The sequence below is a fragment of the Leuciscus leuciscus genome, assembly GCF_965113295.1.
Source record: "Leuciscus leuciscus genome assembly, chromosome: 22".
Lineage (NCBI taxonomy): Eukaryota > Metazoa > Chordata > Actinopteri > Cypriniformes > Leuciscidae > Leuciscus > Leuciscus leuciscus.
Genome location: NC_138746.1, coordinates 33,016,575 through 33,041,071, shown reverse-complemented (window position 1 = coordinate 33,041,071; position 24,497 = coordinate 33,016,575). Strand labels below are relative to the sequence as shown.

The window sequence follows — 24,497 nt, the reverse complement described above, 5'->3', positions numbered from 1 at the left end:
TGACGTGCATCAAAATCTTTTGTTTATTTGTGATAATCTTAGCACTTTATTATTATTTTCTAACCTGTATTATGACTGATATTTGACGAATTGCTTTATTCCTTTTTTGTAAGTTTTGGACAAAAGCGTCTTCTAAATATGTAGCCTAAAATGTAGTAATAATAATAATTATTATTATTATTATTATTATTTGAGTTATAAATGAACTATAAACGAGTTCACTTAGTAATACAGTAATGTGTTTGTCATCAAATAATTTATCAATGCTTTACTATTATAGGCTATAACCTAACCTTTTACAGTTTTGGATAAAATAGGCCTAAATTCTTTGCATTATTTTTGCTTAAAAATAAAACATTCATAAATTATTTTATGATAAACATATTACTGTCTTAAGTGAACTCATTTATAGTTATTAACTCAAATAATTATTATTATTATTATTATTATTATTATTACATTTAAGGCTACATATTTAGAAGACACTTTTGGCTAAAACTTAAAAAACAAAGCAATTCGTCAAATATCAGTCATAATATAGGTTAGAAAATAATAACAAAGTGCTAAGATTATCACAAATAAATAAAAGATTTTGATGCACGTCATTCATATTAAATCGTATATTCCACCCATACCCGCTAAAATTGAGAATCACTTTAAGCATGCAGACGCTGTTAAGACAATTTGATGTTCCCCTTAATATTCAATAAAACAATATACAATAAGATTCGTTAACAACGTGTTCTTCTAAAATGAGAGTGAGCCACAAATTCGTGAGTACAGATTACAAACCCGTGGGAACGAATTGTGAAAGCGTGGGCACGGTTTATGAATTTGTGGGTACAGATTGCAAAAACTGAAGGCACGGTTTACAAATCTGAGAGCGCGGATTAGAAACTCGTGGGTACGGCTTATTAATCCGTGGGCACGATTTGTTAAACCGAGGGAACAGTTTTAGAATTCGTGAGTACGGTTTATAAACTGAGCGGACGGATGGCAAAACCGTCGCCACGGATTGTTTTTTTTTTCTCCCACAGGTGACTTCCCGGGCTCCGTAGTTTAGAGACGTGCTCCAGGAAAAAAGTTCACGGAGATGTAGAAGCAGAAAGCACACCCTGTTTAGTTTCTTTATTTTAAAAAAGCACAATGTTTTGTTTTGATTGTAAGTGTACACATACAAAAGTAGAACTTTTACAGTATATTTACTCATATTTCTTTTATCTGTATGACTATAAATTACAGAGTATTTTAAGTCTATTTTGCTACTATGTGAAGGAAATCCAGCAAAACGTGCTGGTGCATTTTTCGACCCCTAAGGGTTAATGCCAAATAATCATGTCACAAAGCACCATATGGCAAAAGTTACTTTCAAACTTTCAAACATATACTAAGGTAATCGTTATTCGGGCATGAATCTATATGACTCTGGTCATAGTTAGGGTTAGCTCTTTTTCAGTCTTGATTCATTTATAAGTATCAATTAAGGTATTAGTAGGTGATTATTTAGGTGCCCTTGTTATAAAGTGTTACCCATCTGTCATTCTCAGACTTATACTAACCTTGGACTATGTAAGTGACATCAATAATGTCAATAGATTTGGATTCCTGTTGTCATTGACTCTGACTCATTGACTGTTGTCAAGGTACAGTTTGTTTTTGTTGTTTTCCTTAATGTCTTTCACGTCTCTTCATGAAGCAGCTGGTCATGTCCTGTCCTCATGAGTACTATGACAGCCTCCTCTGTCCCTTGCTGGGTCCATTTTTTGCTTTTCTACTGCAGGTAAACTTCACATCACACCCAATAAATGCCTAATTTAAATACAGACGTTGTTGTTAAATACAGACTGCAAGTGTGTGTGCATTAGGGCTTGGTATTGATACAGATTTCACTATTCGATTCATAAGCTTTTGATTAGATATTGATTCATTTGAAATATTTCAGGTACCCACCCACAAAAAAAATATATATATATAATAATAATAAAATTAAAAAAAAAAATATTTTTTTTTTTTTATTATTATTTTTTTATTATTATATATATATTTTTTTTATATAGGCTATATTATAAATTTGCATTGGTATTAGCTGTACACAATTTTCTTTGGAAACTAAAAAACAAAACAAAAAGCAATATTTAAATAGCTAAATGAGCCATTTAAATAGTTTTTTTGTTATATATCACAACTGTGACTTTGTCTGTATTATTATTATTTTATGTTGCTTTTCTCATTGTGTCTAAAAACAGTCAAATTGTTGTTGAATTGCACTCACCGAGTGTGCCTGCAAGTCATTCACTTGCTTGACTGATGATAAAGCCTGCAAAAGGGTAGTCTTACGCGAAAGGGGCCGCAGCTCGGCCGACTGTACCGGCTCTAAGGGCAGGCCTCGGAGAGCCCTGAGGACTGTGGAAAGGTCCCATGTCAGAATAGTAACGGGACGAAGCGGATTCAGCCTTATGCCCCCCTTCAAGAACCGTATTACAACCGGCCACTAGAGCGTGGTTCACTGCGATGGAAGCCACTTGAGCGTGGAAGGGGTGTGTCCCTAATCCAGCAGCTCCTGCAGGAAGGATAACACTAGAGAAATGCCATAAGACGAGGGGTCTTCATTCCAGATTGCGCACCAGTCAGAGAAGACAGACCACTTAAGGGCATAGAGACATTTAGTAGACAGACTCTAGCCTCTGAGATCATGCTCAAAACCCTTGCGGGAAGGCACACAGGCTCCTGTGGAGGGGCCACACATGGAGGCTCCACAACTTAGATTGGAGGTGCCAAATAATTCCCTTCACCTGGGAAAGGAGGTCCTTCTTCAGGGAAATCGACCAGATGGCTGTTGACGGCTGCTGTACCATCTCGGGGAACCACGACTGGTTCCGCCAGAAGGACTGAGCATCCATCCTCCCTGACTCATCGATTGACCTGAGGGAGCAGAGCGATTGGGGGAAAGATGTACAGGGCTAATTTGGGCCACTTGTGGGCTAGTGCATCCCTGTTGGCAGTCCTTGTCCATGTTGTCCAATTGGACTAGGACATGGTGTCCATTTAAGTCTAGCAGGAAGGTTTTGAGTTCCAGTTGATGTGCCTTTCCAGGATTGACCAGGAGCCGGACGTCGGCCTGCCCTCACACAGAGCTACCCAACCTATGTTGGAAGTATCTGTTGTGACAACCCTCCTCCAAGTCTGTACCTGCCCGGTACATATGAGGGTCCTTCCAAGAGCCTTGACACAGCCGTGGATCACCTTGAGATGGAGGCGTCTGAGACGCCAAGCGTGGACTGGGACTTTCAGACAATATTGGAGGGGCTGCATGATGAGCAGGACCAACATAACCACAAAGGAGGCGCCCGGCATTAGGCCCAGCATCCTCTGAAAGGTCCTGAGGTGAAACCCTAACTTTGAATGATGCCGTAAGTTGTTGAATTGTCAGAGAGCTTTCCGGTGCGAGCCAGGCCCACATCTGTTGAGACCTGCTCCCAGGAAGGATATTTGCTGGATGAGAGACAGAGCGCACTTGGAAAAAATTATCCTAAACCCCAGGCATTCCAAATGACTGAGGAGCAGGGACCCTGTGAGTATTCAACTTGTCTTCCGACTGGGCTAAAACGAACCAGTCGTCGAGGTAATCCAGGATGCGCACTCCCCTCTGTCTCAGTGTGGAGAAGGCCGTATCCACACACTTCTGTGAGCTGGTGGGACTGTCTCTATGGCCCCCTTTGCCAGTAAGCTCTCTACTTTGGACCGGAGGACCAAGCTCTCTAAGCAGGGAGGTCTGCGAGAGAATTGAAGCGAGTAACCTCATTTGATTACATTCAGAACCCAAGTTGACACACCGGGGATGGCTTCCCAAGCATGAGGACGGCAAATCGCTTCACTGAGGCACGGGGCTGACTCTAACTCATTGAGTTTGGTTTTTATTTTGTACACAATAACAGCAGCGGGTTGCATGGGTGTGTGAACATTCAGTGGAACCTGGCCCAGTGCTTACAACAAACACACAGTCTCCAATGCCCGGAACTGAACAGGGGGTTGGGAGGTGAACATGGTCGCTTTGGGGGGTAGTCCGGCCTTGACAGGACTTAGCCCCCTCCTCCTTTTGCCCAAAACATCTGGACTACTTTGGCAGCTCTAAATGGGTAGCATTTAGCTGGGTGGAAGCACTGCTTCACCTCGGGTTCCACATTGGGCCGATGCTAAGCGGGAGCTTGATTGGTGTGCTCTTGAGTCGACAACGACTTAGGGCCCGTCCACACGTAGACGCGTTTCACTGTATACGTATACATTTTGTATCATATTGGCGTTTCGTCCACACGGATCCGGCGTTTTCGGAGACTGAAACCGCTATTTTTTTAAACCGGGTCCCAAGGTGGATAAATCTGAGAACGCCGCCCTTGCGTTTTCGTGTGTACGGCCAATCCGTATATTTTGTGAAACGATGATGTCATCACACCAAGTGTCAACTAGTCAGACACCGTTAAGTCACAGCAACTACATTTATGTTTTTTCATATTGTTCAACAAAGTTCTTGATTAAAAAAGAAAAAAAGAAGCTACTGCCTAATATTATTGTTGTATACAGCCATAGTATACAGCGCGCAAGGTTTATGCGCATGCTTTAAGTCTTCTCCGTTTTTAGTGTATGTCTGTGGCAGAATTACAGTGCCACATACTGGTCTGGCATGTATACTACATCGTTTTGAGTCGGTTTCAGTGGTTTCGTGTGTACGCAGATATTTCTTGAGACGACGGCGTGTTTACGGATTTTTTTTTTTGAACGGGGAAAAAAAATATCGGATAGGGAAAGCTCTGGCTTCGTGTGGATGTGGCCTTAGGGCGAATAGCCTGCTTCGGTAAAAAATGGCGCACAGCCTGAGACAACTACCGGGCCACCATGAAACGCTCAGCAAAGCTGTGCAGAACCGAATAGGCCTGAGGGAAAGACAGGGGAGTCAAAAAGGGCTGTCTTGGCGGCGTCCTTGATCTCCAAGTTTAACCATAGGTGGCGCTTTGAGCACCACTAAAAAGGCCATCACACAGCTAATCGCCTGAGCTGTTGTCTTAGTAGCGCACATACCGAAGTTGGTTGCACTACGCAGCTCCGTGAAAGCTGCAGGGTCTGGGCATGACTTATCAATAGCATGGAGGAGTTTGACTTGAAACACTTGAAGGACTTCCATCGCATGGAGAGCGGATCCAGCTTGACAGGCCACAGAGTAGGTTCTGCGACGGCCTCCTCCAGGGGTAAGCTTTCAATGCTGTCAACAATAGTGAGGAATGGTGAAGCAGAAGAGTGGACGCAGGCCGAGTAGGGGGCGCATCACAACTGGTAAGTTCATCATGAACAAATGGGGTAGGTTCCTGGCAGGGGGCTGGGCTGATGGCACCTCGGCTGCAGGAGCCATTCATCAAAGTGGCTGTGGGCAGGCACTTCCAGGGCGACCACTCCAATCCAAATTTTCCAACAAGTTCAGGCCAGGCCCTTAACATCACCTGGGTCCTTAGGGGTTAGGGAGCAGAGTCCTTCATGAAGTCCGAACATTCCTCTGTATTTAAAGCTGACATTGTCATTGGCAAATTCCACCCTGGAACCCTTATAAGATACCAAAACGCTCATACCAGACAAGGGTACTGGTCTTCCTGGGAGAAGAGCACTGGGAAATCCCCTCGCTGCAGGGAGTGAGGGACGCAGTATATGGACCAGCATGAGCTCACTTAGTCCCGTCCACTCAGCCCTGTGACTCCACTGTTTCTTCCTCTCAGGCTCCTGAGAGCTCATTCAAGAGTGCTCATTGTGCCACACTCTTGGCGCTGCTCTTTTAGAGTGAAATATGCTCTATTAGTCTCTCCGGATAGCCGTAGGGGAGAAGTGCCATTCTTAGCTGCTGAGTTGTCAGGGCTGTTCTCAGCTGCAGTGCCGTCAGCGCTGTTCGCATATGCCAAGCTGTCAACGCCGTTAATCCGCTGCTGGGGCTTGATTCGACAGTGAGCAGAAAGGCTTCTTATCTTGTCTTCTTCAGAGTCAGCAAAGAGAACATTTTCGCGCTGAAGGAGAAAGATGATGAGAAAATGGAATTCTCAGCCCGCTTATAAAGACGGGCTGAAGCACCATAGGTTTGTGCAGTTGCACATACGTGATTCAATCAGGCTTCATTATTCTCAGAGGAAAGGAGTTTCATACTTCATGGTTTCATATTTAAAAAAAATAAAAATAATAATCTGCAATTGTAACTGCAGTGTAAATGCATTTATTCCACAACTAAGCTGCATTCTGTGTGCCACAGTCTGTATAAAATACAACTAAATGTCACTTCAGATGCAGCTTCTGTGCCTCCTCTGCTGTACACAGATGTTTTGTTGATACTGATTTAATTTGATTGGTAACAGCCCTATAGTGTCTTATGGCTCTTTTTTACTTCATGATATGACTCTGCTCACTTTACTTTGGCTCGGTTTGCTTTTCCACTGCAGTTTAGTACTGCTTCAAAGTGGGTGGAATTATAGACTGATCATGAGTTGCGCTAAATCCAGATGTGGTCCTAAATAAAGTACCAGGTACTAGGTACTGTACACACTGGAAAACCCCCTAAAATTATATTTTATATAACCAGTGGTGGACAGTAACGAAGTAAATGTAATTCGTTACTGTACTTAAGTAGCTTTTTTGCGTATCTGTACTTTACTGAAGTATTTAAATTTGGGAAGACTTTTACTTTAACTCCACTACATTTCAAAGTCAAATATCTTACTTTTTACTCTACTACATTTTCAAAATCAGTCGTTCCTTTTTATTTATGAGTGGATAAAAACTTAACTGGTCAAACGAGTCACCAATCACAGTACAGTGCACGTGCTTTGTTTTGAACTTGCCTTGGAGGTATCTACTAAGCGCGAACCAGAGCTGTTAAATATGAGAGTTGCGACCATAGACGGTTGCGACCATAGACAGTATGGCTATATAAGAGGTTGCGACACACTAGGCTTGTTCGACTTGAACCGGCGCTGCACAGACCGATCAGTTTATGACATCAAAGTATAGAGTGAAATCACGAGAGCAATTGAAAAGCATACTGAGCCGTCTACTCTCTAATCGCTCTCGGGGTATTTTAATGTCATTCACCGATTGGTCTGTGCAGGGTGAAGCGCCGGACGGTTCAAGTCGAACAAGCCTACTGTGATCTTGCCGCCGCGCGGTCACGTGATTCGTGTAGCTCTCAATAGTTCCAAACAAATCGCGTTGCCAATGATTTTAAGCGGCGCAGAGAGCAGCAGCTATTATTGCAGCAATTATCTGTAAATATTGACTACGTTTACATGCAGCCAATAACCCGTTCAAAACCGGGATATTAGCAATAACCCGGTCGCGCACGGCCATGTAAACACCGGCAAAAACCCGGATATGCTCATATCCCGGTTTTTAAAAACCCGGATATTATACCTGGGGTACCCCCTTTCTAACCCGAATATTTGGTCATGTAAACGCGTATCGGCATATCCCCATCAAAAGGGACATTGATTTGTGTTCTGCGCATGTTCTATTCGCAAGGAATCTTGGTCTTTTGAGTAGACGGCGCATACAGAAACCCGCGTGCAGTATACCGGAAGTAAACAAGAAGTAGAGGTAAACATGGCGAGACGCAGCACAGCACCACACTTTTGGAGCGAGGAGGAAAGCGCAAACAAAGGCGATCGCTATCTGCCCCGAACTATTCATTATCCGCGTGCTGCTGCTGTTGTTGTTGTCTTTGGATACAGGAAAAAGAATCGGAAATGACGCATATTGCGTCTTAAGGAAGTCCGTACGTCCAGACGCTAACCGTGCGTCGCCGTTTACATCGGGATATTGTAAATTCCATGTATACAGGAGTAACTCTCTCTGCTCACGCATGTAAACGCGTTATTCCGAATGTTTCAGAAACCCAAATAGTGACTCTAACCCGACCATAACCCGGATATTGGCTGCATGTAAACGTAGTCAGTGACGCATAATGAACATTGTTTATTACGTTGACACTAAAAGTACTTTTATTTAATAGCATTTTTTCTGGGGAGTAGCAGAAACACTTTGTGCAGATTTATGTAAATGTATCATAGCATTAGGATTTTTATAATTATGACCATAGACGCTCGTGAAAAATATATACAGTAAATACTGTAAATGTATTATACCTTATGCCGGGAACAGTCCCCTTCCCTCCAAAATTAAACACACACAAAATGTGCTCAATTCAAATACATATATATATATATATATATATATACTAATTAATGTCATTTTATTAATAGATTGATGTGCCAAGAGTGACAGAGTCTTCACGTAGACTGAGTTAAGCAAGAGTCTTGTGACAAAAATTATAATAGGACATTATAACCATAAAAAAAAATCATAGTACTTGGATACTTAAGTACATTTGAAGGCAAATACTTTTGTACTTTTACTCAAGTGAATGTTTAAAGGCAGCACTTCTACTTTTACTTGAGTAATATTTTACCTTGAGTATCTTTACTTTAACTCAAGTACATGGTATGTGTACTTCGTCCACCACTGTATATAACCCCCTCTATTAATTTGGCGCTGCTGTGAAACTAACAATTGCTAGAAAAAATATGCACATTTTTAGGAATCAGCTTTACATGATAGGCCAAGGTTCTAGCACATAGTTTTCAATATTGCACACCCCTACTATGAAGTTTGAAGGTTGCACAGACACTTCACTGTTATTTTACGTCATTTAGTAATTTTGGGTGAATTGAAACAACCAATATTGCCTGTAGCACAGGATTTGCCTAATGCTATGTCTCATATTTTTTGAAAGCAGAGACTGAGCTTTCGGTGGCAGATCATCAACCAAACGACCAGTCTAAGGTAAGATATTTTAGTGTTGCATAATACTATGAATATTTGTGTACAGTTCTGGCCACCGGTTCTTTTACAGTTCTTTTAACACCGCTTTCTTCTCACACTTTTTGTGTGATACCCCTGCCTCGGGTCTGTGGTTGAGATTGAAAGAGAGAAGCTGCAGTTGCATAAGATTGACATGAGTTTTCTATTCTCCCGAAGACCTGACTGAAGACCCATTAACATCACCAGTGTTTGACTTTGTAGCTGCATGTCGCTTGTCTCCGTACTTCATGTTACTTACAGTGGGGAGAACAAGTATTTGATACACTGCCGATTTTGCAGGTTTTCCCACTTACAAAGCATGTAGAAGTCTATAATTTTTATCATAGGTACTCTTCAACTGTGAGTGACGGAATCTAAAAAAAATCCATAAAATCACATTGTATGATTTTTAAGTAATTAATTTGCATTTTATTGCATGACACAAGTATTTGATCACCTACCAACCAGTAAGGATTCCGGCTCTCACAGACCTGTTAGTTTTTCTTTAAGAAGCCCTCCTGTTCTCCACTCATTACCTGTATTATCTGCACCTGTTTGAACTCGTTACCTATATAAAAGACACCTGTCCACACACTCAATCAAACAGACTCCAACCTCTCCACAATGGCCAAGACCAGAGAGCTGTGTAAGGACATCAGGGATAAAATTGTAGACCTGCACAAGGCTGGGATGGGCTGCAGGACAATAGGCAAGCAGCTTGGTGAGAAGGCAACAACTGTTGGCGGAATTATTAGAAAATGGAAGAAGTTCAAGATGACGGTCAATCTCCCTCGGTCTGGGGCACCATGCAAGATCTCACCTAGTGGGGCATCAATGATCATGAGGAAGGTGAGGGATCAGCCCAGAACAACACGGCAGCACCTGGTCAATGACCTGAAGAGAGCTGGGACCACAGTCTCAAAGAAAACCATTAGTAACACACTACTCCGTCATGGATTAAAATCCTGCAGATCACGCAAGGTCCCCCTGCTCAAGCCAGTGCATATCCAGGCCCGTCTGAAGTTTGCCAATGACCATCTGGATGATCCAGAGGAGGAATGGGAGAAGGTCATGTGGTCTGATGAGACAAAAATAGAGCTTTTTGGTCTAAACTCCACTCGCCGTGTTTGGAGGAAGAAGAAGGATGAGTACAACCCCAAGAACACCATCCCAACCGTGAAGCATGGAGGTGGAAACATCATTCTTTGGGGATGCTTTTCTGCAAAGGGGACAGGACGACTGCACCTTATTGAGGGGAGGATGGATGGGGCCATGTATCGCAAGATCTTGGCCAACAACCTCCTTCCCTCAGTAAGAGCATTGAAGATGGGTCGTGGCTGAGTCTTCCAGCATGACAACGACCCGAAACACACAGCCAGGGCAACTAAGGAGTGGCTCCGTAAGAAGATCCTGAAGGTCCTGGAGTGGCCTAGCCAGTCTCCAGACCTGAACCCAATAGAAAATATTTGGAGGGAGCTGAAAGTCCGTATTGCCCAGCGACAGCCCCGAAACCTGAAGGTTCTGGAGAAGGTCTGTATGGAGGAGTGGGCTAAAATCCCTGCTGCTGTGTGTGCAAACCATAGACTGTAAAAAATATGGACAAAGCGTCTGTGACGTCACCCATAGACTTTCTGAAGAACGGTTTTGAGGCCGTTTATGGGGGGTATGGGCGGCGCCATCTTGTACGATATTTCAATTCAAATGTTCAGAAAGGATACAGAGGTGGTATGATGTGTTGTGTCAGATCATGGCCGAGACGTCAAATTTCAGGAATTCCACTCGGCGCAGCCTATGCTCGTTATTAGTTGTCAATCAAGCTGTCAATCGCCCTTATTTGCCCTTATTTGTCATACATTTTATATATAAATACGATCTAAACTAACGAGTTAGAAAAAAATTCACCCACCACACAGTTGTCAGGCACTCGGAACCTATCGAAAAATACAATAAAAGTCCATGGGACCAACCTGTAAAAACATGAATTTATGCTGTGAAAACGGACATTTTAACATGGGGGTCTATGAACATTTGCTCCCTTTTGGGACCTGCCCCTAGCGGATTTTCGATATATTGCAGTTTTTCGCACTTCCGGGTAGGCTTCATTTTTCAGATTAGAATGTTGCCGCTTGGTGCAAACCTGGTCAAGAACTACAGGAAACGTATGATCTCTGTGATTGCAAACAAAGGTTTCTGTACCAAATAATAAGTTCTGCTTTTCTGATGTATCAAATACTTATGTCATGCAATAAAATGCAAATTAATTACTTAAAAATCATACAATGTGATTTTCTGGATTTTTGTTTTAGATTCCGTCACTCACAGTTGAAGAGTACCTATGATAAAAATTACAGACTTCTACATGCTTTGTAAGTGGGAAAACCTGCAAAATCGGCAGTGTATCAAATACTTGTTCTCTCCACTGTATGTTGTTTATCTCATGCCAGCTTCGGTTACTGAAGTACAATCCAAAATTCACTGCATTTAGGCCTTCAAAGATTAAACAGGCACCTGTTCAGTATTTTAGCTTTCTCAAGGACTCAGACCAGAGTGACCAACTGAGGGAAGAAACTATCAAAGGCCTTATAAGCATAAACAATACCTTGCTTCCTGGTAAGCTGAAACTGTAGTGCCTGCAATTTTGGGGATTGCTCCCCCTTCTGATGTGGCCTCTAACAGTCAACGAGGTCCCTATTACCAAAAATCGAGAAGCTGGAGAGAACAGTCGGTTCTTATATTAAGAAGTGGCTTGGAATCCCGCGTTGCCTCAGTAATGTCTGGCTTAATGGGAAAAGTGCCGGAACTGCCTGTCTCTGAAGAATATAAATGCACCAAAGTGAGACTGGACATGACCCTGACCAAGTCTCAAGATGCTATAATACAAGTGGCTGATCCCAGACTGGCAACTGGGAGGAAGTGGACCCCGACTGAGGCTATACAGCAAGCAAAATCTGCTCTCAGGTATGGAGACATTGTAAGACTGGTGCAGCAGGGAAGAGGGGGTTTTGGACAAGCCGACCCAAATGGTACAAGGCAACATCTCCCCAGAGAAGAAAGCTGGTAGTAGCCAAGGTCCAGCAGCAAGAGGAGGCAGAGAGATGCACAAAGGCAGTCTCAAACAGGGACAGTGAACTAACTGGGAAAACCTGGAGAAACGTAAGCTCACCTGTAAGGATCTTAGGGAGATGGAAGGAAAAGCAGACTGAGCTACAACATCAGAGCTACCTACAATGTTCTTTCCACACCCAAGAATCTAAACCAGTGGACTGGAAGAAGATCCATTATGTCCTCTCTGTCAAACCCCTGCAACACTAAGGCACATCCTCGTCAGCTGCAAAACCAGTCTTTCCCAAAGCCGTTACACCTGTGGGCACAATCAGGTCCTGAGATAACTGGCGATTATCCTGAAATGTAGGAGAACCACCACCAATACCCTTCCTCCTTCCAAAGCATGGATTCTCAAAATCCACCGCCTTCATAGTGCAGGACAACTTTCAGTGAAGCCAACTACAAAAATGCAATCAACCATGCTGGGCGCTGCCCGGGACTGGAAAATGCAAGTTGATCTAGACTGGAAGCTCAGTTTTCCGCCTGAGATAATCACAACTAACCTAAGGCTGGACCTGATCCTGTGGTCAACCTGGCAAAAGTCAGTTTATTGTGGAGTGCATGCCATGGGAGGCTACAATTGGTGAAGCGAATGAACGTAAAAGGCTAAAGTCTATTAGTCTATATCTGAGTACATTGCAGCCAAAGCAGTACAACGGGGCAGGCGGACCCAGTTTCTCCCAGTAGAGGTTGGTTGCAGAGGTTTTGTAGCAACAGCAACAACCAGGCTAAGGAAGAGGTTGGGAGCCAGATGACAGGCCTTCCAACAAGTTGTTAGGTCACTGCCAGAGGCTGCTGAGCAAAGCAGCAACTGGCTGTGGCTAAATTGGAAGGATCCCAAATGGGCTACAAAACTACCAAGAGGGGTAAAAGCAGAGGGTTAGCGCACCTGGAAAGCCAGGTGTCGCTGTTGAGCCCTTTGGAGGTGTCGTGGGCCTATTGACGAAACACCAAGGAAGGAGGGTGCCCACCTGATGACCCCAATGAAGTGATTACCCCTACCCCCCCACTCAAGATGTTAAGAAAGTGCCGATTATTCTAAGGCAGTGGTTCTCAAACTTGTCCTAGAGTACCACCAGCCCTGCACATTTTGTATGTCTCCGTCATCTATCACACCTGATTCAACTCATGAGCTCATTACTTAATGTTAAAGGAAAAAAGTACTGAATTGTCTCCTACGCCCAGAAGATGCGCAACAAACAAACAAATATAAACCAAATCAAGCATTGCATATTTTATTTAAATTAAATGATATTCACTTTTTAAAGTGCATTAACTTTTCAAACAATTGTTCTTAAATAAAATATAATTTCCTTAATGACAATGTGCAGGCAATGAAAATTAGGCTACAATAGTGCATAAAACTGATCCAGCTGATGAAAACACACGCTCAGCTCTGACCAATGACCAATGTGCCTGCCAGGTATGGTCAAGTATGTCTTTGCCACCAACCGAGAGGGTTTCGTCAGCAGGAAGCCTTTTTCCACCATTTATCAAAAAAACCAAGGTAGCCGCACCGCGCTGTATGCTGTATAAGTTAACATAAAAAACCTGCGTCAGTTATGCCATCATCATGTCTCGCGCACCTCTTGACACACCAAAAATTTGAATGCAGTTTTTGCATTCGAATGTGTGTTGTTGTTTTTGTTTTGGGGTTTTTTTGACGAAAATTTATCTAATTTATAATTTAATCTAATTATTTTTTGACAGCCCTACTTGCTACTGCGAATACATTCACAGACATTGCTGTGAGTCAAGTCACCTTTGTTTATATAGCGCTTTTAACAATATAGATTGTTTCAAAGCAGCTTTACATTGAAAATAAGAACAGAGATTGTTTTGACTGTACAGCAGCTCTAGAATAAAGTTATTGTCCAGCTAAAGTTAGTTTTGATGGATTCACTTCCGTTGCAAAGATCATTAGTTATTAACTTAGTCAAGTCAACTTTATTTATATAGCGCTTTTTACAATACAGATTGTATCAAAGCAGCTTCACAGTGATAACATGAAAATAATACAACAAAGTTTGTTTCTAGAAGAAAATTGCGTCATCCACCTATGATCCACCTACCCATCCTCATAGCTAATGAAAACATTACCCTTAAAATAAAAAAATGTTTTTTTTTATATGTAATCCCATTGAATGTGAATGCTATTTTACTTTAACCTTCTCATACATAGTTTAGACAGTATATTCTCACAGAGATACAAACAATAGACCATTTTCTTTTGCACAGACACAACTGCATAACGCTCAAGCTTATGCTTAATAAATCACTCCACAAGACTATAAACATGACGCTAGTTTAACTGTATTGATTTTTCTTTTAGCGTGACTCAGGCAAAACGAGCATCTGAATCAACCTCACACATTTAGCATAGCTAATGAAAACAAATAAAATGATGCATCATTAGAGTTATACCGCTAAATATGGTGATATTTAACCATATTTATGATATTGAACACCGTTTAAACACCGCTGCTGTTGCATGCAGTAAACACTCCTGCTATATCCTTCAGTGATTCACTCAAGCACTTTTGACATGACGCTATTTAAAACATTTCTAACATAAAGCTAGTTAAAACTTGTAAAGATTGCTCTATGTGGGAATTAATAACCGGACCACTCTATATGCATAGAGATGTTGAATAAAATGTAAATCACTTATTTTAGATGTTCAATCCAGATGCATTCTGAAAGCGCACTGCATACTGAATTTTGAGCCGCAGCTCATTAGTCGCTGATGCGCAACCAATCATAATGTGGAGAGAAGAACCAATCAGATGCGCTATGTAGATAACTGCACCATCTAGAGTTTCATGCCAGAACTAGATATTGGCGTGAGAATGGCAACATACTAATGTATGTTTAAGAAAGAATGTCTGTATGTTCTCAAGTCGATATTATTATTAATAATGGTGTTATTCATGTTTTAGTGCTCAGGAGGAGGAGGAGGCCTATGAAGAGAACCATGTGACTCAGGAAATGGTAGATGAGCAGCTGTTGCTGTTGGTCACGCGAGAGGTCATTTACCTTCTAAGTGAGTTTCCCTTATGCATGTGAAGCATTTCAAGTTTTCTTCACTTTTTACATATACAAAAGAAGAAGAAAAACTTTGTAAATGTGTTTCCAGGTGTGACTTGCATTACAAGAAAATGTCCAGAGTTATCTGCAAACAAAGAGGACGCAGATGGTGAGTTAATGATCACATTCTCCCTGTATCTTGTGGTGGAAATTCACCAATGAAATTAAAGTCTGACCTCTCAATGGTAAAAATTTAATAAACTGCATTGTTCCGAATGTGTTTGAGACTATGTTTGTTCTAGAAATCAGACATCTCCCTCATGGTGTAGCATAATGGATACATTTATGCCAGGTCTGATCTGATTGTTCTGCTTATTAATAGTTATAAGATAGTTCTTAAGTTTAAGTATTGGGTTAGGATTAAGGGATGTAGAATAAGATCGTGCAGAATAAGGCCTTAATTTGTGCTTTATGAGTACTAATAAGCAGCCTATATCCTAGTAATATTATGCAATGATAATAAGCAACTAGTTAAAGGGCACCTATTATGACCCTTTTCACAAGATGTAAAATAAGTCTCTGATGTCCCCAGAGTATGTATGTGAAGTTCTAGCTCAAAATACCCAACAGATATTTTTTACAGCATGTTTAAATTGTCATTTTTGGGGCTCAGAAAAACGCGCTGTTATAGTGTGTATCCCTTTAAATGCAAATTAACTGCTGCTGCCGGCCCAGGGGGCGAAGCCTCACGAGCTCGCGCTTCAGTCAGGACAATCTCATCTGATAATATCAAAACAGAAACTCTCAGTAGCGTGTTCATTTTGACTCGGAGTCGGACAATAATGCCCACAGCGCCAGAGAATATATACTGTATGGAGATTAAACAGGTATAGTTTAGCTTAATTATGGTTATAACTTATTTGTCATCTGCTTTTATCTACTATTAATACAAGCCTGCTGTAGCAGACCTCGTCCGAATGATGACCAAAATATACTGATGAGTTCAATTAAGTTTATTGTACATCACACAAAAGATGAAGCGTTAGTTTTACTCCAGAGAATCCAGAGTCACTGTAAGAACAGCTAAATAAACACAGAATAAGATGTGAGCATTAAAGTCTTATCCATAAACTCTCTCTCTCTCCCTTTCATTATCATGGAACATACACAGCGAAGTACACAAAACACTCGTTACAACTAACAGCAAACAAATATATACACACCTTTTCAGTCTGTGCTTAATAAACTGGTACACTGTAAATCCGTAAAACTATTCGATGAGCTGTCATAAAGTGCGCGCTCTCACTTTCATTTCTGCCGTGGTCAGTAATGTTAGTCCTGTCGCTCCGGAGAGTGTAATCTGGATCACGAACAGTTGGTACTGATCCATCCTCGAGTAAGAACGAGAGTAAATGAAGACTGATATGTTAATTCTGACATCCAACAACAAAACACCTCAATCGCTTAGGAGACATTCTTGTCTACAGCTGCTCAAGCGTTGAACAATGGCGGACTCTGTGTCCAGCTCACTCAGGGCGGGTCTATGCTCAAACTGAAGTGTCACTCAACAGTTGTGGGAGGGGCCTGCGCAATTTTACGTCACATTGCGCTGAATCTGAGAACAGCTCATTCTGAGACAGTGCTTATGATTTATTGAGATTGTAAAAAAAAAAACACTGGGTGGATTTTTATCATTATAGGGTGGTTTTGCTCACACACTGCCAACACACATTTATGTTCAAACACCATGTAAAAGTGAATTTTGCATAATAGGTGCCCTTTAATAGTGAGAATTGGACCCAAAACTAAAGTGTTACTGAGCTTGGACAGCACATCTGGAAACCCCTGCCTGCCTCAATTCTATGCCTGTGGAGACTTTGTTCCTTGAAGCACCTTGTGTTCACTAGTTCCCGAAATTTTGAACTAGTTTTAGATTCACTTGATTCTATCAAAAACCGGTCCATTTATGCTAATCTTGCGGCATCACAAATATGCACAGTTTAAGTGATGGAGATCACAATGCAGTTCTCCATGTCTTTGTGTTTTTAATTAATTTGGTACTATAATGTGCTACAGAGTGAACAACACTGTGCATCACGTTGAAGGTGTCTTCTGCTGCCTTTGGGAGACATCTGATTGCGAGCATTTGATTTGCAACTCTGATTACTGCACACTCACAATTGTATATGTGTTTTGGAACTAATAATGTCATCTTCGGCTAAAACACATGTGCAAGTTAGTTACTTTACTTTCTGAAAACGTATGGACCAGAGTGTGAGTTGCTTTCATGTGCAACCGAACCGAACTTAGATCGCCTCCTTCGTCTCCCTAGTCCACATGACAGCGGTCACATTACCATTTTTTTCATATGAAGCATGTACGGTTTCAGACTTAACTGGTAGTTTGAAAGCCTACTGATTACTGTGATGCACTTCTTCTTCTTCCCTTTTTCCATCTTCTGTTCAGCAGGCAAGGGTATGGTGTGGATGAATTCCTCAAAGGGGATTCATGAGCTCTCAGAATTGGGCAAGCACCTTCTCCGAAGTGAGGTAACTAAACAAATTGAGTTTTTTGAGGTTCCATCAGTTGGCTTCTATAGCTGAGCTCTGTGATCAGAGTAATTTTTTTTCTCCCCTCCTTTTCAGGATATTTATATGAACCTCCTGACTATATGTTTTAACTCCCTTTCCTGGAAGGAGACTGTAAACTGTCAACAGACTGCTGGTTTGCTCTGCTGGACTTTGCTAAAGCAGGTGCTGATTTTTCCTGTCTGTCTCTGTTTGGTTACACATTTTCTTCAAAATATATTCTTTTGTGCTTAGCATTCATACAGTTTTGGAACAACTCGAGGGTGACTTTTGGTGAACTATCCTTTTAATTAAATGTTCAAACATTCAGAATTTGTCACAATATTTCTGTCAGTCTGCAAATGAGGTTAGAATTGAATTCTAAAGATTCCAGCTATTTTAGATTTGAATCCTTTGCCTTGTGAAAATACTATGTGTGTGTATGAGAATGAATTCTTGTGCAGGTGCTTGGTGGTAACCTGCTTCCGGAGGCTGTGACGTGGCTCTACGCCAGTGTACTGAAGGGTCTGCAGATGCATGGGCAACACGAAGGCTGCAATGCTGCACTAACTCAGCTGGCCTTGCACATCTACGAGGCTCTAGTGCGTCATTTCAGCTCAGCTATCATAGCTTGCATGTTTCTCAGTATGGGAAGCACATGTGTACATGTATTAATGCAGCACCACTGTAAAAAGTATACTTTTTGCCAATGTTACTATTAGTACAATAGTAGCCGATGAACAATAAACTAGTAAATTATAGGTCTTGGCTGCAAGTAGTATCCGGTAACAAGTTCCATCAGTAAAGTTGCATTCAGTAGTTTGGTGCTAATTTAAAAATACAGCTTAAGAAGTAAATTGTGTTTTTGTGAAGTCTCATCCAGGTTTTAATTGTGTACACTCACACCTCCCTTTATTTCTCCTTCTTGAAATGATGATTCAACTCTCAGTGACACTCTCTATAACTATTATCAGTTTAATTCTCATAAAAGTCAGTGACGATCATGCTGATCCATGTAGATGGCAGTGCAGCGTCTAACACCACTGTATTATTGGTACTTCAAGTACACAAAGTACAGTGATGTTAACACTAAAGTACTACAGAATGCACCTTTAAATCATAGTAGTGACTGAATGCATCGGTGAGAAAATGTAATTAATTTTCATTCTGATATTTCTCTACAGAGGCCTCGATACGCTGAGCTGCGTCTCATCATGAATCAGATCCCTGATATCCAAGTTGATGCCCTGGAGCAGTTTGATCAGAACGCCATCCAACCCGCTGTATCAAAGGCAGGAGAGAAGAAAAAGAAAGAGCAGTTTAAACGGCTCATTGCAGGCATTGTTGGGGTATGGCCACGTTTAACATTATTAAACATACTGATGTTAATTTTTTTTTTTTTTTTTTTTTTTTGTCATGGAATACACTTTTTTGTTCCCAAAGAACTTATTTTCAAGATTAATTCAAGAGGTATACAATCTCTTGTCACTTTCATTATGACTATTGAAGTCACTTTCATTATGACTATTGAAGTCACTTTCATTATGGCTATTGAAGTCAATTATTTCCACACTCAAATTAAACCAAGCACAAAATCAATACCTGAGATTATCATTTTTAAGTCACTAAAATAAGCCCATAAAACCCATACTGAATATTTGTTCACAAGACTTTTGAGAACTGGATCTTGTAGCCTAGAATTTCTGCTTCAAGACGATGTGAAAATCATCATGCCCTGTCATTCACATAAAACAATTTATTGATTTAGGCTGTATCATCATGAATATTGATGTCTTTCACACCTGGTAAGACAAAAAAAACCTCCCTTAATGGCCATATCAGCTGAATGGGACAAGAAGAAAGAATGTGAGGAGATTAAAAGAATGGCGTTTTTGATTGTTTTTATTTTATTTACAACACAACATAATCCAAATACTACAAAGGACATTATTGAGCAAACTAATCTAAACACAGAGACTTGGACAGTCACACACCTTTCCTGGGCCATTTCTGAAACAGTTCCTGTTTAGCATACCTGTCATTTACCCTGTCATCAGACAAAAACAGTTTGAAGAGACTCGTGTGAAAGTTTGAGTCTGCAGGACTTATCAGTGACGTCTGGTCCCTGTAAAAAACAACAAAACACTATTTCATTATTAAAAATAAACATATTTATTTAAGTATTAAAAGTATTTAAGAATAAATATAATACTATAGTAATTCAATTAATAATAATAATTTACTTCACAGATAACATTTATTTTATGGAAAAATTGCAGGCGGAAATCGAAGGAACACCTCAGAAGATAATTTTTATTTGGATTATCATATGTTTAATACAATTTTTAAATATTATGGTGGTTTGAGCATTATTGAGTACTAAAAACACGTTATGTAGCCTATGTTTCAGAATACTGAAAGCTGGAGGGCGCACTCGCACAGAATTGCACAGAAATCGCACAGAAAAGTCCAAATATGCCTCACAGAAGTAATATGACTTATGGCTGAATAAAAAGAAGATAGAAATGCTTTGACTTATTAAATCTGATGACAATAAACACACAACTGTGACAATATGTGGTTTATCTGTGTTCTTCAAGCCATTTCGGGTATTTTCGTAAGAATAAAGTATATCTATAATGCAATGCTAATCGATATAGCATTAATTACAGTATAAAATACTTCAAAGTAATAAAGTGTCTGCCTCTGCCATTCTGTGAAAAGAAGCCACTTCAGATCCTAAATGGAATTCATTTTAAACACTCAACTGATGGTATGAAGTGAGTTTGAAGTAAAAACATGTAATGTTTGGAGCGTTTTGCTTCTCAAATGCACATAAAAAGTTACTCAAACCCACAGCGCTTGCACCTGCCTATATTTCATTTACCTTTTTTTAAACACGTTTCAGTAAAAAGTTCACAGAGACTTAGACAACAGAAAGTGCACCCTGTTTGTTTTCTTTATTTTACAAAGCAAAAAAAATTGTCATTATAGTGAGTGGACACAAATAAACGTAGACACTTAACAGTTTCGAATGATGTGTATCTGTATGACCAAAAACGACAGAGTATTTTGAGTCTCTTTCGCACTAAGAAAAAAAAAAGGGAGGTACGTGACCATCTCCTAATAAACCTAGTTTAAAATTGTCTGCATTCAATAAAACCGATGGGCCTGTAACGTCTCGGTTACATAGGCAACCTTGTTTTTTTAAGTTAAGTCACCTTTATTTATATTGCGCATTATACAATACAGATTGTTTCTGTTATATTTCTCTATATTTGGCCGAGCGGTTATTTGGGGGCTTGCCAATGTATTCGATTTCTCTTATACATAAAATAAGCTTGACCAGAGTTCTTGTGGAGAGAAGAAATTATTGAAGGTTGTAGTGTAGCAATTCTTCAGCAGCGATGTTAGCATGTCATCCTTCAAATAATCTTAAACAAATGTTCTGTCTGTGGAACAGAACTTAATACATAAAGGCAAATTGACTACAAACAATAGAAAACTGTTAGGACCTCCCACAGGAGAGTGATCTGAGCTGATAGCATCTGAGGCACAGTCACAAATGTAAATGCATCTGACTAAAAGTGACTGAAAATACACATAATCTTTCATTTTAAAGCAGCTTTATAGTGATAAACAGGAAAATAATGATTCAGTGATGCAAACAGAATTAAATTCTGATGTAAAGCGGCTGTAATAGACCATTCTAAACAGTCACTATTCAGTTGAAATCAGTTCAATGTTGATTCAGTTTGGTTCAATAGCTGTGGGAAGTTCTTCAATGATTAAATTAATTCAGTTCATCTAAAAAGCAGCTCTGGAAAACCAGTGATTTCATCTTCCAGCTCAGTTCAGTTCTCATCCAATAGTGTCAGTGCAGTGAAGTCAGTGGTAAAGCCAAAAGGCAACAGTGGGAAGGAACTCAAACTCCATTGGTGACAGAAATGGAGAAAAATTTGTTGGGAGAAACCAGAAGCAGTCTGGGGCGCAAGTTCTCCCCTGGCCAGACGAATGAACATGGTGTGGTTTAATTACAGGCTGCATCACAAGTCAGATTGTGGATTGAAATCATTCAAAATATTTCATCCAGTTCCATCTGCTTGAAGATTGGTATGTGTCATGCCAGCATTTGGTGGGAGGGGAGTTGAAGTTACCCATAGGGGTCTCTGCAGAGAACTTGTCTGGTTCTTGTGGACTTCTGAGGATCTGTGTTGAAGACTGTCTAGTCTACGAAGTCCTGAGTAGGGAATGAGACACTACGTCAGTAGATGATGCTATAGGAATATCCTCCAGGTGTGATGATTGTCTGAAGCTGGTATAGAACAATGTCAGTTCATTTGCTAATGGCGCTAACCTATATAACCTAGATGTTTTCTTTCATGGGTTCACTCAACGCTGCATCAGGAGTCACACATCCAAATTGTGTGTGTGAAGATGCCCAGCCTGCCGCCACACAAATATTTTCCAAAGGTGCACCCTTAGAAAACACCTGTGAGGAAACTAGTAGATTGACCCTAACTTAGGTTGCAACAACTAAACTGGAAGAAATATCCATATAAGATGAGCTCAACAATAAAGTCTGCAAATCATCAATCCACCTAAAGCAGGGGTTAGGTCCTTGAGGGCCACTGTCTTGTTGAGTTTAGCTCCTACTTCCATTAACACACCTGCCTGGAAGTTTCTAGTATGCCTAGTAAGACCTTGATTAGCTGGTCCAGGTGCATCTAATTGGGGTTGGAGCTAAACTCTGCAGGACCATGGCCCTCCAAGAGAAGGATTGGACACCCCCGACTTAAAGGATGTTAAGAGCATCAACAAATTTACCTTAAGAGTCAGACTTCTCTCAGAAGCTGACTCCAGTGGTTCCAATGAAGGCCTTTTCCAACCTTTTAAAGCAAGCTATCGATACTGTAGGTTCCAAAAAGGAACAAAAGCCGAACGAAAAGGTCTTACATGTCTCGTCCCACATGAGATGGGAGAAAATCAAATGCTATCGATTGGTACACGCTCAGCAGCAATTGCCACTACGTACACCTTAAGAGGTCACAGAAAAACGCTCCTGAATGAATGTCACCACTGAACCAACAAGGCAGCAGGGAACTGGATCAGGGTTGCTTGTCAACACTTAAAATCATACAGCCTCTTTGTAGAGGGAACTCTGGCATTCAGAATTCTGTCTATAACCTCAGAATCTATCAGAGAGCTCCACTCTTAAGGCAATCCAAAACATTTCCACATCCTAGGCTAGGGATGTCACACACTGCCCCGGGCCTAAGAGTATGTCTACACAACAATATACTAAAAACAGATGACAACGTTTTCAAAGCGATCATCGGTCACACGGATATGCAAAGACTACTAAAAACACTGTATTATGCTGCCAGGCCAGTAGTTGGCGATGTCACTTTGTAAAGAAGCACATCATGCTGCCTATAGACTGAACACGTAATACGCATGAGCATGACGTCAACGTTTTAACAAAATCATGTTTTTGTTGTTTACATGGAGACGGTAAAGGTATCATTTTCAAAAGCCTTAGCACTTTGAAACCTGTCTTAAAAAAAAACCAAAATGCTGTCATGTAAATGAAAGGTCAAATCGCATAAAAGGTTTTCCGATTTTAGTTGAAAATTGAATCCTGTAAACATCCCCTAAGACAATAAATTGGTTTTAATAGGAATCTCCCAAGGAGGCTCCTTAGGGAGAGACACTGGATTAAAAAATTGTGTCGACCACTTGTGATCCGTCCAATAAAACGCATCTAAATACCAAGTGTAAACAGGGCCAATGTGATCCAAATCAACTGGGCTGTTTTTACTTGGGCCTTTATGCAACCTCCCGGAACACCCTACAGTAGTAACTGCATAGCAATTTGTTAAAAATACGTAAGAACTCTCAAGAATTGTAGAGCAACGTGTAGAGTGCAACAATAACTTACAAAACTTTAAAGACAGATCTGTTGGTTCTTGGATCCAAAGGTTCTTAATCAATGGTTTATGCTTTTTGAATCCATTCAGTTTACATTATTCCCTCTAATAATCGTGTTTTACAGTGGAATTTATTCTGAAAAACTACATTGCCCATGATGCTGTACTGAAAATTCTATCAGGTTTTATAAATTGGATGTGTGACTCCTGATGCAGCGTTGAGTGAACAGGGAACATCTTGGTTTTAGGTTCCCCGATGACATGGTGTCTAAGAGGGCGATGTTAGATGTTTAAAAAAAATAAGGATCACCTAATCATCCACATGGACCATTGGTGCTTGGACCCTGATGATGTTAACCTGTATCGCTCAGCCCTAATCATTCACACAGTTGAACTTAGAAATATGAAAACATGAAAACAAAATATGAAAGCTTTATTTTTTTAATACAAAATTGGTCTTAAATTTGCATAAAAAAATGTTTTGATTAAAATGTTGACATTTGATTGAAAACCTTTAATCAATTGTTCCATATGTGTGTGTGCTGATAGAAACCCCTAGGACAGCAGTTCAAGAAGGAAGTACACATCCGAAACCTCCCATCTCTGTTTAAGAAGTGATAAGAAGCGCCTACAAAAGATATGCTGGAGAACACTGATGCTGCAGGTCTGATCGCTCTATTCTCTCCTGACCATGACCATTGCTGAGGGAACCACAGCTTTACAACACCCTCACTTCATTGAGCCTCTTGAGTTGTAGTACAGTATCCAGTCTGAAAGGCCTTTTTAAGGCAATGCTGGTTTAATGAAATGAGGAAAGACAACAAGAATGTTATTTGGGTGTTCATTGTTTCTCTTTTTTTTTTTTTGTATGGATTTATGTACTGGATCTGTATAATTGTTTAAAGAATATTAAAATCTTTCTGTCAGAGTACCTCATTAAAAAACATTTTTGAAAAAGATTAAGAAGTTTTGTTAATTATACAGTACC

The 24,497-nt window shown here is 40.6% G+C and overlaps 1 protein-coding gene across 1 annotated transcript in view; it reads left to right on the top strand.

The window, feature by feature from the left end:
- Window positions 1-24,466, top strand: part of LOC309487074 (exportin-5-like) — a 449,972-nt gene extending 425,506 nt beyond the window's left edge. Inside the window, exons 26-34 of the mRNA XM_082154599.1 lie at window positions 1,683-1,780; window positions 8,813-8,862; window positions 14,925-15,028; window positions 15,122-15,181; window positions 17,479-17,561; window positions 17,658-17,765; window positions 18,044-18,181; window positions 18,764-18,928; window positions 24,059-24,466. Coding sequence (XP_082010725.1) covers window positions 1,683-1,780; window positions 8,813-8,862; window positions 14,925-15,028; window positions 15,122-15,181; window positions 17,479-17,561; window positions 17,658-17,765; window positions 18,044-18,181; window positions 18,764-18,928; window positions 24,059-24,127 — 875 coding nt within the window. The 3' untranslated portion in view covers window positions 24,128-24,466. The remainder of the gene's footprint in view (window positions 1-1,682; window positions 1,781-8,812; window positions 8,863-14,924; window positions 15,029-15,121; window positions 15,182-17,478; window positions 17,562-17,657; window positions 17,766-18,043; window positions 18,182-18,763; window positions 18,929-24,058) is intronic.
- The last annotated feature ends 31 nt before the right edge of the window (window positions 24,467-24,497 follow it).